This window comes from Poecile atricapillus, chromosome 14 (genome assembly GCF_030490865.1).
Source record: "Poecile atricapillus isolate bPoeAtr1 chromosome 14, bPoeAtr1.hap1, whole genome shotgun sequence".
Lineage (NCBI taxonomy): Eukaryota > Metazoa > Chordata > Aves > Passeriformes > Paridae > Poecile > Poecile atricapillus.
The window spans coordinates 14,041,236-14,059,048 of NC_081262.1; the positions used below are offsets into that span (position 1 = coordinate 14,041,236).

At 55.9% G+C, this 17,813-nt stretch overlaps 2 protein-coding genes across 3 annotated transcripts; one reads left to right on the top strand and one right to left on the bottom strand.

Annotated features, from left to right (window-relative positions):
* The first annotated feature begins 1,351 nt into the window (after positions 1-1,351).
* ARPC1B (actin related protein 2/3 complex subunit 1B) lies at positions 1,352-8,282 on the top strand. 2 transcript variants are annotated; one of them, XM_058849508.1, is made up of 10 exons: positions 1,352-1,508; positions 3,863-3,936; positions 4,579-4,683; positions 5,327-5,549; positions 5,855-5,962; positions 6,255-6,461; positions 6,933-7,008; positions 7,091-7,287; positions 7,749-7,839; positions 7,985-8,282. In XM_058849508.1, the coding sequence occupies exons 2-10, from the start codon at positions 3,873-3,875 to the stop codon at positions 8,021-8,023; spliced, it is 1,110 nt and encodes a 369-aa protein (XP_058705491.1). In that variant the 5' UTR covers positions 1,352-1,508; positions 3,863-3,872; the 3' UTR covers positions 8,024-8,282. The 2 variants fall into 2 exon arrangements, with proteins under 2 accessions (XP_058705491.1, XP_058705493.1); XM_058849510.1 differs by having other exon boundaries at positions 1,367-1,508; positions 3,745-3,936.
* Positions 8,283-9,588: 1,306 nt separating this feature from the next.
* PDAP1 (PDGFA associated protein 1) lies at positions 9,589-17,778 on the bottom strand. Its single transcript, XM_058849511.1, has 6 exons — positions 17,633-17,778; positions 14,450-14,541; positions 12,504-12,611; positions 12,016-12,137; positions 11,032-11,183; positions 9,589-10,442 (listed from the first exon to the last, which is right to left on the bottom strand). The coding sequence occupies exons 1-6, from the start codon at positions 17,640-17,642 to the stop codon at positions 10,384-10,386; spliced, it is 543 nt and encodes a 180-aa protein (XP_058705494.1). The 5' UTR covers positions 17,643-17,778; the 3' UTR covers positions 9,589-10,383.
* Positions 17,779-17,813: the final 35 nt, after the last annotated feature.

Here is a 17,813-nt window from a genome sequence, read left to right on the forward strand (position 1 = left end):
ACTTTAGAAACGGAAGAAAAAGCAGGTAAAGGGTTTGGGCAAACATGAACTGGGTCTGGCAGAGGCCCAGCAGGGCTGAGCCTCCATCCCTGACTTCCACAGTTCCCCCCATGGGCTATTGGGCCTTGGAGAGCCCCAAGCAGTGTTCAGAAGCAGTGGAGGCAGCTCACAGCTCAAGCAGGAGCAGCCTGGAGATGGGAGCAGTGAGGAGAGGGGATGGCAGCAAGGAACAGGGGCCACGCTGTCCTCTCCCTTCCCTTAGTAACATACCCCAAATCCTCCTGCAGAAGTTAAAATTGACCCACAGTTCATTCCCATCCCTGCCTGGGAGCCATCCCAGGATCTCCCCGTGTCTGCAGGGATCATGGCAACATGCATGAACTGAAACCCAGCTATGGATGAGGATCAGGAGCGAGTGCCCGCTCTGTGCCCCCCTTTTACCTACAGCTGACCCCTCACTTGGCCATCGATTCTGCAGCTCAGCCGATGCCAGATTATTGTATCCCTGAATTCCACGTTATTGTACCTAAATCCTGCAGCTGAGAAGAGATCCTGCCCTCCCTAGCCAGGACCCCAGCGTGCTGCGACATCACTCAGAGAGGGATGGGGTGAGTGGGTGCATCCCCATGCTCGGGAGGGAAGGGGTGAGTGCATCCAGGCAGGAATGGGATAAAAATCAGTTGCACTGAAGCAGGAGGTGATAAAAGCAGAGGGCTGGATGTCTGGTGCGTGGGGATACAGGCATGGTGACCGCAGCCAGCCTGGGACTGGGTCCCACTGGGCTCTGTGGGATGCAGGAACGAGCAGCAGCTGCTGCCGAGGGCGGCCGGATCAAGGTTCCGTGGAGTCCTGCGGATCTCCCCGGCCGTGGGAGGCGATGATGACGGGCGTCTCGGCCCGGGTACCTCCCGGCACGGCTGTTCCCCGGTGGGGGCCAGCACAGGCGCCGGGGAGTCCCCATCCCTCCGGAACGCATCGGGGGCCGGGGGTGAACAACACTCCCACTGCCACAGGGGGACGGCGGGGATCCTTCCCTTCTCTTCTCCTGGCTGTATCCTTCCCTGGAGCAGCCAGGGCGAGCTGCCCACGTCCCACCGAGCGGCCGGGAGCATCCCGGGGGCCGGGAGCATCCCGGGGGCCGGGAGCATCCCGGGGGCCGGGAGCATCCCGGGGGCCGGGAGCATCCCGGGGGCCGGGAGCATCCCGGGGGCCGGGAGCATCCCGGGGGCCGGGAGCATCCCGGGGGCCGGGAGCATCCCGGGGTCGGGGGCACCACGTGCGGCGGTGCTGGAGAGCCCGGCCCGCAGGCACAGGGGCAGGGCGGCCGCAGAGCTGCTCTGCGCTCCCCCAACGCCCACGTAAGGAAGTGGTTGCATTTCTCGGAGAGGAAAAGGGAAGTCGGGCTGCCTCGGCGGGGCAGGCACGGCTCCAGCCGCTCGCTCCGGGCTCCGTTCGTGTCGACTGCCCAGAGTCCATGAACGAGCCCCGCCGCCCAGGAACCGAGCAAGGTAAGGACGGACAGGCAGCTCTGCCACCCCGCCAGGACCTGGGGCTGTCCCGTGGGGCTGTGGCTGTCCCCGCTCCTGGCGCTCACACCCTGCTCGAGGGTTCGGGGGGTCCCCCCGGGCTGGGCTCAGGGGGGTGCAGGCAGCCCCTTGCCCCCTGCGAGTTTCGCTGTCGCTGCGTTTCTGATGTTTTGGGGGTTTCTCCCAGCTTTGTCAGCAAGTTTGAGGTTTCTTTTTCTGTTGCCGGCGCTCTGGCAGCTCTGGGTGGGGGGGGGTTGTGATAAGAGTCCTCCTGTGGGGGTCCCGTCGGGGCTGGTGCCGGCAGAGGCAGAGCTGTCGCCATCTGTCCTCTCCTGCTCGGGAATCAGCTGCCTCCCGCTTTGCCCGGTGCGAGGAAGAGGAGGGTCAGAGCCGCCCTCCGTCTGCTCTGGGACAGGGATGTCCCCTCAGGGCCAGGCTGGCTCATGGGGTGCCCCCCACCAACACTGGGGGCTGAGCACGGGTGTCCCCAGCCTGGCTGGCAGGAGCACGGGGGGTGACACCTTCCGCAGGGAGCAGAGGGGCTCCCGGGGGTCCTTATTGGGGTCTTGGTGGTGCAGGGGCCCACCACAGTGTCCGGGGAGAGTTTCAGGGGGTCCCAGCTCCGAGCAGGATCCTCATTGGGTTCAAACCCTCCTCCCGCCACCCCGCCAGGCTCGTGAAAACCCAAACTCCATCTCCTCTGGTGTGTGGCTTCCTCCCGGGACTGGGAGGAGCCCCCGGCACTCGGCTCTGCCAAGGTTTGGTTATCTCCTCCGAGGATGTTTCCGAACTGCTTGGACTGGCCGGGGAGATAACGGAGCTGTTCCAGCTCCCAATCCCGCCCTGTCTGGCCTTCGGAAAATTCCCATTTTCCTCGCTTAAGAGCCGCTGTGTTGTGGGGGGATGTAACCACAGCTCCTCTGATGCTCTCCCCAGCTGGGGAAGGGGCTGCCGAGCCCCCGTGGGTCACTCCAGGGAGGGAGCAGGACTCAGCCAGCGGGGCACCAGCGGGGAACTGGCTGGAAAGGGGCTGTGGGGGAAATAAAACACCACCCGCTGCAGGGAGCCGCCAAGGCCCTCGCAGCCCTCGCTCCTTCCCCTGTCTGGCAAAGGTTTCCATCCCTGGCACAGGAGCTGAACTCATCCCCTCGGAGTGGCACCCAGCATGGGAGCAGCAGGGACCCCAGGAAGGAGGGTTTATGCCCCTGAGCTCACAAACCACCTGGAAAAAGAAAAAGTATTGCTGTTTTCTTAGTGTCGAAGCCAGGAAGCTCCTCGGAGGGCCCTGCCTCCCATCCCTTGTCCCGGGAGCCCTTTCAGCCGGGTGCCCGTTTCAGCCAAATCCCTTTTCCACACATTTTTCCTCTCCTGATCTCTTGCAATTCCAACAGCAGTGTCCCTGTTGCTGATGAATTTGTCCATCCCTCGTGGTGGCAGCAGCTTTGTACCCTCCTTGGGACACCCTGTGCTGCATCCCAGGGTTGGGGTGGATGGGGCAGCTGCCTCCTCATCCATGCCCATGTCCTTGGCCAGGGGGTGTGTGAAGCAGGGTTCCTACCCTGCATCAGCACTGGAATTTCTTCACATGCAGGTGATGGAGTTCCTCAGATTTTCTTTTCCCCAGCCCAGGGATGGAGCTTGGCTAAGAAGGACTTTTTTTTTTCCTTCCCCTGTAACGTTTTTAGCTGCCAAAGAAAACGGGACGTGTTCAGGGAGTTCCCAAAATAGCCGAGAGCAGGCTGTGAGTAATTCCCGTCTGCCACACCCTGGAGAGGTGTTTCCCTGGATGGCCAAGGGGCTGCTCGGAGCCCTTCCCGGTCCCGTGGCACATGGAGGGGCCTTTGGGACAAACTGCTCCACCCCATGACAGCTGGGACCAGCAGGAACGGTGGGAGTTCAGCCAGGAGAAGGGATTAGTCCTGAGAGCTGAGCACTGATGGGATGGAAGTGCCTCCATGGGGCTTTGGCTCTTCCTAAGCGAGAGGCGTGGAAGGAGTGAGTGGATCTGGCCCTGTTGGGGTGGAGAGAGGAGATGCTGCCCGTGGAGGGACCCCAGGGGAGCACATGGGGCTGCTGGCATCAGGGTCCCTGCGTGCCCAGCCAGCTCCTGCCCAGCAAGTTCCAGCCAGCTGGAGCAGGATGACAGCAGGGTTTAGAAGTTCCTGAAATGAACAGTTTCTGAGCTTGGAGATCCTCAGGAAAACCCTCTCCCCAGCAGAGGAGAGATGTGAACAGGACTGATCCCAGAGGGAAGGATCATTCAGTGGGGCTGGGATCTTGTCCCTGTGGCTGCAGCAGCGTGTCCTGACAGCCTGGGGGTCTCTCCCTGTCCCCAGCCCGTGAGCCATGGCCTACCACAGCTTCCTGCTGGAGCCCATCAGCTGCCACGCCTGGAACAAGGACCGCACCCGTGAGTACTCCTGGGACACCCCGAAATTCCCAAGGACATCCCCAGGCACTGTCCCGGCTAAACCTCCCCGTGGTGGGCGCTGCTCCGGGACAGAGCTGGGCTGGGTTTGGGGAAGCAGATCCTGCCCTGGGCAGATGTGGGGGCTGGGACAGCACATCCCCCCGTGTCCCCCGGCCCCGCTGCCGGGACAGAGCCTGGCACAGGGGTCCCAGCACAGCGTCCGGCCCCGAGGCACCGGCAGGGGACACGGAGCAGAGCCGGGTGATTCACGGCCGATGGCATTTCCCGACCGAGGCCCGGGGGATGCTGGAGAACAAAAAGGGCTTTCTCTGCTGCGGCCGGAGCGCCGGGCAGGCGGGGCGGGATGGGGCTGGATTTGGGAGCTGTGCATCCGCAGCCGTCCTGTTCCATCCCATCCTGTCCTCTCTCATCCCAGCAGCCCCTCGGGACCACGCTCGAGGGAAGGGAGGACACTGGGCTGTGGGGTGCAGGCTTCTCCCTTCCCATAGGGACAATTTGCAGCACCAGGGCAGTGCAGGACTAGGGCTGGAACCCGGGAGGGGGTGGGTGGGTGGGTGCTGGTTGGCCCTGAAGAGCCTGTGACCCAGGGGAGGGCTTTGTCCCGGTCACTGTCACCCCCAGAGATCGCCCTGTGCCCCAACAACCACGAGGTTCACATCTACCGCAAGGATGGGGCCAAGTGGAGCAAAATCCACGAGCTGAAGGAGCACAATGGGCAGGTGACAGGTGAGTCCTGGCTGGCACAGGGGACAGGGACAGGGGTGGTGGCTGGGCCTGTCCCAGAGCTGCTCCCAGCCCTGCTGGTGGCACTGGCACCCAGTGGATGGGGATTGTGCAGGGATGGAGGAGAATGGAGCAGGCTGTGTCCAGCTGAAGGCAGCCAGGGGTGGGGATGGATGGGATGGAAGAGATGGACAGGGATGAGGTGGAGGGAAGGAAGGAGGGAGGGATTGAAAGGGACATGGATGGATGGGAGAAATGGGGTGAGATGGACTGGGATGATGTGGGATGGATGGGAAGGGAAGAGATGGGGTAGGGTGGAATGAGGGATGGATGGATGGATGGATGGATGGATGGATGGATGGATGGATGGATGGTGGAGATACAGGAGAGATGGAATGGAACAGTGTGGAAGGAATGGGAAGGGGTGGGGTGGAATGAGATGGATGAGAGATGGGGCGGGATGGGTTGACATGGAATGCTTTGAGGTGGGAGGGATGGGAAGGGATGCTGTGGGGCAAAGAGGAACTGTGGAGCAGAGACCACCCAGAACAACCACGCCTTCAGACATCCCCCAGCCCTGAGTGCCACCTCCCCATTCCCATTCCTGTGGCTCCCTGGGCCACCATCATCCTTCTCTGCCTTCCAGGCATCGACTGGGCCCCTGAGAGCAACCGGCTGGTGACGTGCGGGACCGACCGCAACGCCTACGTGTGGACCCTCAAGGGCAACGTCTGGAAGCCCACCCTGGTCATCCTGCGCATCAACCGCGCCGCCCGCTGCGTCAAGTGGTCCCCCAAGGAGAACAAGTTCGCTGTGGGCAGCGGCTCCCGCCTCATCTCCATCTGCTACTTCGAGCAGGAGAACGACTGGTGAGGATCTGGCACGGCCCTGGTGGGAAAAAGAGGGGGGATGGATGGATGGATGGATGGATGGATGGATGGATGGATGGATGGATGGATGATGGATTGGGAAACAAGAGACTGGAGGAGCTGGAGACAGATGGGAAAATTGCGTTGTGGACTCCCCATGCCCAAGCTGCTACTGCAGGATGGTGGCTCAGGGCAGCTCCTGGGGTGCTTGGAGCCCTGACCAACATCAGCCAGGTCCCCAAAATCCCAGGGGGGCTGTGGGGATGGTGATGCTGCCCCTCTGCTGCCACACCCTCTCCACACAGGTGGGTTTGCAAGCACATCAAGAAGCCGATCCGCTCGACGGTGCTCAGCCTCGACTGGCACCCCAACAACGTCCTCCTGGCCGCTGGCTCCTGTGACTTCAAGTGCAGGTGAGGAGCAGGGGTTGGGTCACGGGGGGGGGCCTGATGCAGGGGCATCCCCAGGGATGGGTTGGGGGCAGGCTTAGCCACAGGTGCTGTTTGGAGCAGGGAATGGAGCACGGGAGATGCAGGAAGGTCTGGGGACCATCCCAGGGATACAGCAGCCATGGGAGGTAGGGGGGGAACCCCGCAGGCTCTGCCAGGGAAACTGAGTCACTCAACTGAGGCAAGGGGCAGGGATAAAGGTGGCACAGGTCCTGTATCCAGGGTCACACGGCAAGGCTTTCCCTCCCTCTCCCAGGATCTTCTCAGCCTACATCAAGGAGGTGGAGGAGAGGCCCAGCCCCACGCCCTGGGGCTCCAAGATGCCCTTTGGGGAGCTGATGTTCGAGTCGAGCAGCAGCTGTGGGTGGGTGCACAGCATCTGCTTCTCGGCCAGCGGCTCCCGCGTGGCCTGGGTGAGCCACGACAGCACCCTGTGCCTCGCTGACGCTGGCAAGAAGATGGCGTAAGCAGGGCTGGGGACAGGAGGGGGCTCAGGGGGACTGGGGGAGGCTGTGCTGGGGGTGGCAGCAGGGGTTGACCCCCAAACCAACACGGGGATGGAGGTATCTGGGTTGGATTGGGCCAAGAGCAGTCCCAGAGTGTCCCTGCACATGGGTGGGGGAAATGGAAGGGTTCAGCCTCAGGAGCTGGGTTAACCCTGGAGCATCCCTGGGTATCTCTGAGCATCTGGGTATCCCTGAGCATCTCTGGGTATCTCTGAGCATCCCTGGGTATCCCCTGAGCATCCCTGTACATGGGTGTGGGACATAGAGGACCTGGACCTCAGCTCCAGGACCTGGGACACCCCTGGAACATCCCCAGATCACCACGGGTGGAGGAGGTGGTGTCTCCCCTCGTGGGTTCCACCCGTGTGCTGAGCTGTGCCGGTCTCAGCACTGAGGCTGAAGCTCAGCTCGTTGTTCACACCTTGCAGTGTTGCCTCCCTGTGCACTGAGACCCTGCCCCTGCTCGCTGTCACCTTCATCACCGAGAACAGCCTGGTGGCCGCGGTGAGTGCGGGCGGGGGCACGGGGTGGGTGCTGTGGCAGGGGCCGGCCGGAGGGCGCTGAGCAGGGCAGGTTTGTTCCCCAGGGCCACGACTGCTGCCCGATGCTGTTCACCTACGAGGAGAGCCAGGGTGCCCTGACCTTTGGGGGGAAGCTGGATGTCCCCAAGCAGAGCTCCCAGCGCGGCCTCACCGCCCGCGAGCGCTTCCAGAACCTGGACAAGAAAGCGAGCTCAGACACGGCCAACGCCACCCTGGACACCCTGCACAAGAACAGCATCAGGTGTGGGCTGGGGCAAGGGTGGGGAGGGACAGGCTTGGGGTAGATGATCCCTGAGCATCCCCTGGGTGTGCTGCTGTCAAGTCCAGGAGCTGGGACAGCCCTGGAGCATCCTTGGATATCCCCAGAATGTCCCTGAGCATCCCTGCAAGTGGGAGGGGGAGACTGAGGATCCAGCACCGGGAGCTGTGGCAGTCCTGGGTATCCCTGAGTTTCCCAGGGTATTCCCAAGCATCCCTGGTGATCCCCAGAGCATCCTTGCATGTGGGAAGGGGAGATGGAGAGGTCTAGTCCCAAAAGCTGGGACAGTCCTGGAGCAGTCCCCAAGCATCCCTGTCTGCCCAGTGCCTGCCTGCACTGGTGGGGGAGATGAAGAGCTCCAGCCCCTCTCCCACCCCTGACTACCAGGCAGCTCCAAGGGCTCAGCACTGGGGCTGATTCCTGCTCCCTCTCTGTACCCCCAGCCAGATCTCAGTGCTGACAGGTGGGAAGGACAAGTGCTCCCAGTTCTGCACCACAGGGATGGATGGTGGCATGAGCATCTGGGATGTCAAGGTAAGGAATCCCTGTGGATCCCCAGGGCTGAGAGTACCCAGTGTTGAACCATCTTCCCTCCCTGTTCCCCCCTTTCAGCTCCCCAGCCACCTCCAGTTTCTTTGGGAAGCAAGGAGCTGATGAACACCCTCCTGTTTCATTTCAGAGCCTGGAGTCGGCGCTGAAGGATCTCAAGATCAAATGAAGGAGCCCTCCAGGAAGGGCATCCTGGCTTGCAGCCCCTGCTGTGCCCCCTGCCTGCTGCCCTCTGCCACCCCCCCGTGCCACGATGCCACCAGTGCCTGTCCCTGCTGCCAGCCAGCCCCGGTGGCTGTTTCCAGACAAAGAAAACCATTTTTCTTACTATTTTTGTTACCATCCTTCCCGATGCTGGTCATACATTGCTTGGAGAAACAGCAAATAAAGGATTTTCCTGGATAAATCAAAATGCTTTTTTTTTTTTTTTTTTTTTTCACTTTTTTAGAACAAGTTCAGTGCAAACACAGGTGAGCTCAGGACAGATCACAGTGCTGTGCCACATTTCACCACTTTCTGCCACTACTGCTGAGGGCAAATTGGGATTGTGGGGATAAGGGGAATGTCACTTTTCCATTCCCTGTTTCAGCACCATTTCAAAACAGGACTGGTGTTAGAGGAAAGGGAGGGGAGAGGATGGAGGCAGCCAGGGAGCACAGGTTTCCCGTTCTCTGAGTTTCCCTGGCAAAGTCCTGCCAGGTGGGCAATTCCCAAACCTGGAGCCAACTCAGAGACCTTGGGCTGCCCAACTAATCCTGTGCCTTTCCAGCCTCTTAGCTCAGGAGATCAGTCCCAACACCGCCCACGGGTTGGGGAGGGAGCACTGGCTGGCAGAGGGACAGTGACATTTGAGTTCTGCTCCAGCCCTGCCAGTGGGAGGTGTTACTTGGAAGTTTTTCCACCCGTTTCCACAAGCGTCAACCCTCTCCCCCTGTGGCTCTAACCCTGCTCTGTCCCAGGCATCAGCCCAAAAGCTCCCTCTGTCCTGCCCCATCCACCTCCCTGTGCTCCAAGGATCACCCAAACTTCCCATGTCAGGCTGTCCCCACCATATCAGCTCCTCCCTCTGGGAGCTGACAGCACAGGCACCGCTCCTGGCAGCACTTGCTCATCTTCCACAGCTCCCTGAGGATATTCCCTATCCCAAATCTTGGCTTGGTCAGAGCTGTGGTTTGGGCCACCAGCTCACAGTGACATTCCCTGGGGCACTGTCCTATGTCACACCCTTGTGCCCAAGTCCCTGCATGGCCAGGGTGACACGGAACAAATCCCATTTGTCACCCTCCATGCCCACAGCTGCAATCCCTCTCCCAGTGACTTCCAGTGCTCTAAGCCCTGGGGCTCCTCCAGGCTTTGGGAAATGAGTCTGGGAATCACTGGTGTCCCTGAACAGGCTGGCAGCAGGACTCCCAGACCCCTGGGGCACAGCAGGCTGGAGCATCTCCCCTCCAGACACATCTGAGAGGAGGTGACAGTTCGGTGACTGCCCTTCTGACAGGGGACTAGACCAGACAGTGGCCTGAGGGTAATTGTTTCCTCCACTGTGGTAAACAGATTGTGCAAGACATCCATCAGAATCAGCAGGGAAAGATTTTTCCCTCCAGGCTGTGTGTGCTGATGGAGCTTCTGAACCCAGAGCCAAACTCCACACCACAACCAGCAGCCCCCAACTGCAGCTGTGACTCCCCCAGGACCCCCCATCTGTGCCCTTCATACACACGAGGCCACAGCAGCTCTGATAACTTACAGTTTAATCAGCCAAATATACAAGTTCTCTTGGTGGTTTTAAAACTTGATCAAGTTTTCTGTTTTTTGTTTTTTTTTTTTGCTTTTCGTTGCGGTTTTTTTTCCATCTGGATCTGACACAATAAATTTTGTTTGTTTTTCTCCTTTAAACAAAGGATGATGTGGTTAAAAACTGGCACTATCCCTAGTAAGGAGGAGAAAAAGAAAATGAAGAGGAGGGAAAAGGGGAGACTGGCTGCAGGAAAGGAGGGATGAATCTGGGAAGGAACGGCACTCCAGATGTCCATGAAGTCAGGCTCCCAGCTTATACTGCAACACCCTGCAGCAAAATTTGATGGGCTCTTTGCCAACTGGATTCCTCAGATACATTATCCTTTGGGTTTTCATACCAAGTCGGTTCCCCACCCCATGCCCCACCCCAAAACGACCCCACATTCTATTTCTTGCAATCTAGTATTTGAAGCACCTCCCCTCCCACCCTGCCCCCCTCCCACCGTCTACGAGTTCTTGATCCTAAAAACAGCAAAAACATTCATGTTTCCAAACTGTTACAGGGAATTGCTGTCCAGCACAGCTCTGCACTGCAGAGAGCAGCTGCCCCTAACCCCAAATGGAAATCTGTGCCAGGATGAGGACAAACACATCGTCAGTGTCTCTTGGAGGTGGAGGTGAGGTCAGTGCTGCAGGATGCCCTGCGTGGCATCGATGGAAGGCGACACAGCAGAGCTCCCAGCAGGACCAGGCACAGTTCCCTGGTGTTTCCTCCTCTTGTATGGCCTGTGCTTACTTGTTAAGGGATAGTGACTGCAGTCTTTTACCTGCCATGGCCGCTTCGTCTTTTGCTGGGGAGGAAAACAACAGAGTTTCATCATTTCATGGTGCAGATCAGGGACTGGGGATGGATTGGCAGCCCCAGGGATCAGGATCCTGCCAGCTGGGTAAAGGAAAAAAATCCCACCCTTCCCACCAATTTCTCAGAGGTAGCAGCTACAGATCCTCTTGTGTGTTCCCTTCTATCCCTGGCCTTCTCCAGGTGTCCACAAACCACCCTGATGCCCAGACTTCTCTGTGGAAGCCACCAAGAAGCCATGTTCAAACCTCCCAGGGAAAGGCCAGGAAGGGAAGGAGTGCTGTGAACTCCTGTGCAGTTCAGATCCCCACAGGCAAAGCAGATAAATCACCCAGCACAAGGAGCCTGCTAAACCCCAGACTGGAGCCAGCATTGCCTGGGAGGCAGGGAGCAAGATGGATAGGAAGGGCCATTCCCTTCTCTCTCTTTCCCTGCTCCAGTGTCCAAGCTCGTTTATAAAGCAAGAACTTTATGAGGGGCTGAGCCTGGCTTTGCTGACACTCAGCAACACCACACAGGCTCAGATGAAGGATGTGTGGCCTCTTGGAGAGGTAGGAGAATATGATTAATTACTCTCTAACCTTTTCTTTCTTCTTCTTTCTTTCTGGCAGCTTCTTCCCTTTGCTTCCGAATGATGGCTAATCGGGCAAGGTCTGCCTTGGCTTGCTCTGTCTTCCCAGCTAGGTGCATTTTCATGTATCTTTCTTTTGCCTTTTGCTTCTCTATTTCCTCTCTGCCCAAAGGAAACACACCAGTCACCAGAGTATCCAGGCAAGTCCACAGGAACAGAGAGAGTGGGGCTTTCCAGTCAGGAAAAACCCCAAAAGTGGGGGTCCTTCACCACTTTTCAAGCACAGGTTCTGTCTATTTGCAGAGTTTGAACAGAAGTGAGGTGAGATATTACTTCTACCTTCCTTCAGCTAAGTAAGGCCACAGACACACAAGGAGGCCAAATGAATTAGCCCTGCACCACAAGAACTGTGACATGTTTTTCCCAGCCTTACCTTCAAAGGTATCCTTCTGCTGAAGCAATCTCTCCCAAATAAAAAAAATTAGACCTTCCCTTCAAAACCTCACCATTGCTAATTGAAACTAGAAGATTAAACTTTGGTTTTCAGGTTATTTATCTGCCCAGATAAAAATTTCACCGTAACATCTGGAATCTGGGAAACTGCTACCTGTCACCAGGGCACCTCCTGCAGTGAGATTAAAGTGGATCCAAGGTGACCTCTGATTAATGGAATTTCTCTTCTGATTTTTAGCATAAAAATTCAGGAAAGGAATGGCCTAAATCCCTTTCTCTCAGAGCACCAGGGCAGGCTGCCTGGCTCCAGGATAGCCACAGCTGCTCCCAGAGGACAGACAACTCCTGTGAAGTTTCTTAGGAACCACATTTTGTAGCACAGTGTGCCCAGTTTGCTGCTGCTCATTGCCTGCTTTAGGCAGCAACAAACTTTTCAGGGCCTCCCCGAAACACTGACACACAGCAGGGGAAACACCTCCCTGCATCAAGCTGCTGCCAGCAGCAAGGCTGAAATCCCAGGGGTGCAGCAGGGAACACTCACCTCTCTCGTCGTGAGAGCTCCTTGGGTCCATCCAGGTCCAGCTGAGTGACTTTTTTGGTTGTCTGAATGACACGGTTGGGGTTCTCTATGTCTATCAACCCCTCCACTCCTTTGCGCTTTTGCTGCGGGTCAAGAACAAGAGGGAGGTTGGGGAGCTCTCACACCCAGCTCTGGTTGTACCAGAGCTCCCCAAAAACACTGCAAAGCACCCCAAAAAGCACAAGTCAAGATTTTACAACTAGCCAGTAAAACCATTTACGAATCAAGGCACCTTTGGCCTTTTTAAAAATCTTGTTGCCTTTGCATTTCATTTATAAATATTCACAAGTTTTCATTCTGAGGGCAAAATGCTGTCAGGTGAGTATTTTTGGCTTCTGAAAGTAGTTCTATAAAAAATGCACTCTAGGTAGCTCTGCTCAGAATCCAGAGTGTGCATCTCCCCCCCAGCCCAAGTATTAGATGCATTAAGTGCCCTGAGAATGCAGTACCTGATAATCCTCATCATCTTCATCACTCTCATCTGAATCTAAAGATTTCTTCTCCTTTTTAGGGTCCCCTGTTGCTCCTTCTCCTCCTTCTTCTTGCTCCTCCTCTTCCTACAAAATCAGAGGAAATATCTGTCACTAAAAATCCCAAACGCAGCCCTTAAATGAGATTTTGGAGGGATAAGAGATGGCTCTGAGCGCTGGTGTTCCTGACATGGCCCTGTGCCACCAAGGGGGTCTGGCTGTCACAGAATGAAAGCTCCTCCTCAGCAACATCATCACCTCCAAACAACTCTGCTGCTCTAACAAGAAAATGACTGTAAAAGACACCACTGGCACTTTACTTTCCCCCAAGTTAAAGCTCTCCAGAAGAATTTTGCCCTGGGTTTCCAGTGCTTACTACCTCAGAGACTGGAAACTACCCCATATATTGGAAACTACATGGATGCAGCTTAGAGCTGGATCCCATCCTGGGTGTGGAAAATAAAAACACCAAGAGAAGAAAATGGACAACCATCAACCAGAACATTATTATCCAAGGAACTGCAGCCTTTTTAGCACAGGTTCCACCAGTCAGAAGCCTGGGAATTAATTTCTGAATCATAAGAAGAACCAACATGGGTGTGAGCAGATTGTTTTACACTACCAACATCTCTCATCAAGCAACCAGCAAAGTGGATGAGCAAGGAACAGTAAGAGGAGTATTTTTGCTAATTGTAGGGGAGGGATTTAAGCTTTCCTTAATAAATCAGTGTTAGATGTAACCATGATACGGATTATCACAAAAAATATATCTTTCTTGAAAAGCAGTTCTCTGGTTTGCTGTGAAACAAGACACATTTCAAGTGGATCCTGCTTTCCTTCCATTTCCAGTCAGTATTTTTATTAACAACATGGAAGCAGAGAACACTTGAACAGTTTGTGAATGACATCACACTGGTAGGAGTTGGAATTATTTTGGAAAACAGGATGAGACTCATAAGTGGTTTCAAAATTTGGAAATATGGCATGAAACCAAGAAGGTGGAATCAGAAACTAACCAAGAGGAGTTACACTTTGGAAGAAGAAATGCAACACAAAGCTGGAATATGTGGCTAAGCAGCAAACCAAACAATCATCTCCAGTTCCAGCTGGACAAAACATTAAAAAGGATTCAACACTATGGCTCAGAACTGCTTGAGAGTCATCTCTGAGGAATTCCTACATGGGCTGTAATTATCCTCCTGTGGTCAGTGCTGTGAGGCCTCAGCTGGAATTGTGTATTTGGGCTGAGGCATCACTTTCAGAAAGTCACAGAAAAATATCAGAGTGCCACCAGAGCTGTGATAAGAGAATAAAGAGAGTAAGAGCCCCAAAAAAGCAGCCAAGGCTTTTATAACAGCAGTCAGGTCATGGTGGAAGTGGGGGGAGCTGTTACACTCCAATGCTGGGGCACAGAAACACACCCAAAAGAGGCCCCACATCAGAAAACTCTTATCTCTCCCTACAAGTCAGAGGCAAACAAGAAAATCATGTGTCCAGGAAGAAGTTAAAGCAGTTTGGTCCATAAATCTACAACAGAAAGAGGCAAATACAGAAATTTCAACATACAGTAACATGTCAAGATGTGGCCCTTGTTCTCCAAAGCCAAGCTGCAGAACAAATCAGCAGACACTGGAGAATTGAATGATGAAATATGGGGAGAAAAGATCTCCAGAGCTGCTGTGTAACCAGCTCCCCCATCCTTTAACCTTCAAATGCTGCCCTGGGTTTCGTTCCAGGCCTCAGGAACCAGACTGGGTGACACCCTGGAGTCTTCCCCAGCTGGAGATATTTGGGATCCATACTGTGATCACTGCTGGAATGATCTGCAGCACCTGGCTGAGCTGCCATTGCTCCTGAACAGTGAATAACCAGGCTGGATAAGGCAGGAATTAGGACAGAAAGCACACAAAGGAGCAAACACATACCCTTGCCTTTTGCTTTTCTGCTTGGAGCTGGGCATCAATCTCCTCAGGACTCGTGTACTGCCTTGCTCGGCCTTTGTGGCCTCCTTTTCTACCTGTACAAAATTAAAAACAACAAATGGTTTAGTGGTAACCTCCAGAAAGGTCTGTTCCTCCTGCAGCACTCTCTGGATTTTAGGTGTGGATAGGGCAAACCAAAATAGCTCCTCTGATAGACCCTAAATAACAAAACCCCCAACTGAACTTGGTGATACGCTCCAAGGTTTTTAGGTGAGATGCACAGAGAATTGGGATTATTGATATCACCCTTCCCTGCCAGGGCTTGTGGCCTCTCCAGTTCCCTTCCCAGGCTGGCAAGGGACACTCAGTCCTACAGCAGATCCCAGTTTCCTGCACAGGAGGAATCACAGTGTATTCCTGTTGGTTACAAACAATATTCCAACAAGCTCGGCTCTTTAACCCCTCCCACTGTGCCAGGAGAAAATAGGAAGCAAGTTGGACAAAAGCTTTGGGAATGACAATGGGAGCTGAAGAAGTACTAAAAGGAGCCCCCATGTTCTACTGCTTTATGAGGAAAAATTAAAAGAAACTCTAGGAACCAAGAAGGGGAGTCACTGTGGCTGGCACTGCCCCAAGTTCCAAATTCTGTTGATTAATGAACTGCTGAAGCCATTAATGCTCCCTCTTCAAGCCACTGCTCTGGTTATGTTCTTCCAGCCCAAAGAACTGGGAAGCAAGTTGGACAGAGCCAATCCACAGCCCTGAGTGAGGAAGACTGGCAAAAAGCAAACAACTCTGGCAAGAGAGCTCTCTGCCACTGCAGGAGTCTTGGAAGTCCCAAGGATGGAGCAGGAAACACTGGATCTCTCTCATCCTCCCCACTTCACCTTACAGTGATGGGAAGGATGAAGGATCACCCCTCCCTCCTTGGCACAGTGTGGGATCCATGGGAGATCAGCCACTGCTCTCTCACTGTGTGCTGTTGGACCGAGAGCCCTCAAGATCCAACATTTTCTGACCAATTCTCCAGGCTCAGCACAGACAAACTCTCACAATGCCTTAGTTCTGTCCCAAAACCCCACTGTGAAGCTTTACAGAAACTCCTGAGATATTTTTCCAAAATGAATGGGGAAGTGCAAAGACCAAATCATTCCCCCTGGATTCAGCTGGGGAAGCTCATGGGCTCTCAAACCCTGAGCAGAACCAAAGCTTTGGTGCAGCCAGACAGGTGTTTTTTGTTTATCTGTTCCCAGCCATCCCACGTGGGGACACTGACACCCTCTGGAAGCAGATCTGCCATGGGAATGCTCCTGGGGAGACATTACCTCACTGCCCAGCACATGACATCACCCCAAATGGAACAACTGTGACATCTGTGACACACCAACCCCCAAATAACCAAACTGTGCTCCCAGCCTGGCCAGGGCCAGGCTCCTCACCCAGCTGCTCCACAATTCCACACTGGGCTCAGGACCAAGGAACACAAACTGCTCATTACTGCAAATAAACAGTGGTGTAAGGGGGAGAAGCAACTAAAGAGAAATTATTTTACATTAAAAGCCTAAAAAGAAGAATGGAGCCCCTGGGAGCTCAGCACAGTGCAGGGATGGGGCTCTGCTCCCACAGGGAGATCAAACCTCGCATCAGATTTAGGGAGCAGGTCTGACACCTGCCACTGACCCGCTCTGTGTCTCAGTTTCCCCATTTGAAAACAGGGATAACACTTCTTCTCCACCTCTGTGAAGCATTTTTTTAAAAATAGAATCACCTGCAGATTTTACCTGCAGCAAAGCCCAGTGGTGCCCAGGCAGGCCCACATTCAAACACATCTGTCTTCAGCTTTAAACAGCCTAATTAAAGAACTTAGATGGAAGAGAATGGAATCTCTTCTTTTAAAATCAAAGTATTAGGGGGAAAAAAAGAAAATTAATCAGAAATAATCCTGTAAAGAATTTATTACTAGCCAGTTAACACTGCTCCCTTTTCTATTAAGAGTGAGTACCAAAATCCACTCCTCTGCCAACAATCCAAAAACTCCCACTGACTTAGGGAAAAATGACCAAAGCCCCTTCTTCTTCCAAAAAGCAAAAGGTTTGAATCAAACATCTAAATTTGTACAATGAAATAAAGAGCAGGAAATCCTGAAGTTACACGGTATTTAAATATGAAAAATGGGGTTATAACCCAGCACGGTTCTTTGCCTTCACAAAAACCACGTGAAAGCTTCAGCCCCATCTCCTATCACTGTGCAAATGGACCCAAAAAATGAAGCAGTTAAATAAAAGCTAAGCAAGGAATCAGTTTGGTAGGGAAATGCTGATGAAATAAAGCAGAGCAAACTGCAGGGAAGAGGAATGAGGAGAGCTGGTTTTTAACGTGTGTGACCGGGGTTTGCAAGAGCCAATTATGCAGATGGTGCATGTGGAGAAGGTTCTGGGTGGATCCTGCTGAGCCGTGAGAGCCCGGCCGTGCCTCATCCCCGCTCCTGAATCACACGAGGAGCAAGTCGGTGCCCGCTCCGGAACACCCAAAACGCGGCGCTGCCGGAGCCGCATCAAAGGAGCCGCGTTTGGAGCCCCTGAGCCCCCCGGGGCGGGACCCCCTGCGCTCGGCTCCCCCGGGCCGGGCAGCAGCCCCCGGTACCCGCCTCCCCCGGGCTCCCTGAGCCCCACACCCCGGCCCGGGGGAACCGGCCGCGGTTCCCGTTCCAGCGGGAGCACATGGAGCCCAGCCCGCTCCCACGGGAGGTCCGGACACCCCCAGGAGTTGCTGCGCTGCCACGGCACTTTGGGGAGCACAGAACGGGCCCCCGGCTCCGTGAAGGGCGCGGGGAACGCGCCGGCTCCTGAGGGGCGGGGAGGGGGCGAGGCACCCCCGGAGCCGCCGAGAACGGGAGGGGGAAAGAGAACCCGAGACCCCCCCCCCCGAGCCCAAACACAGCCGCGGGGGCAGCGCGGGGACCGCCGCCCGCCGCCCTAAGGGGGAAAGGGACCCCCGCAGGCTCCCGCAAGGCCGGGGAGAACGGAGCCGCCGCGGCGTCTTTACAGCCGGGGGCGAACACGAGCCCTGCCCGCGCCGGGGCCGGGGCGGCCCACGCACCCCCTCAGCCCCCTCCTCTCTGTCCCCCGTGTCCCCCCGCCGCCGTTCCCCGCGGGGGGACCCTCGGCCCGGCCCGGCCCCCACCACCTTTCGGCATCGCGGCGATGGCGGCACGGCCCCCCCGGCCCGAGCGGCGCCCGGAACCGGAACCGGAACCGCCCCCAGCCCAGGCCCCCGCCGCTGGGCTGCCCTCAGCGCCGCCGCCGCCGCTGCCCGCGCCGCCTCTCCCGGTGCTCCCGTAGGCACAGCGGGGAGCGGGGCCGGTTCT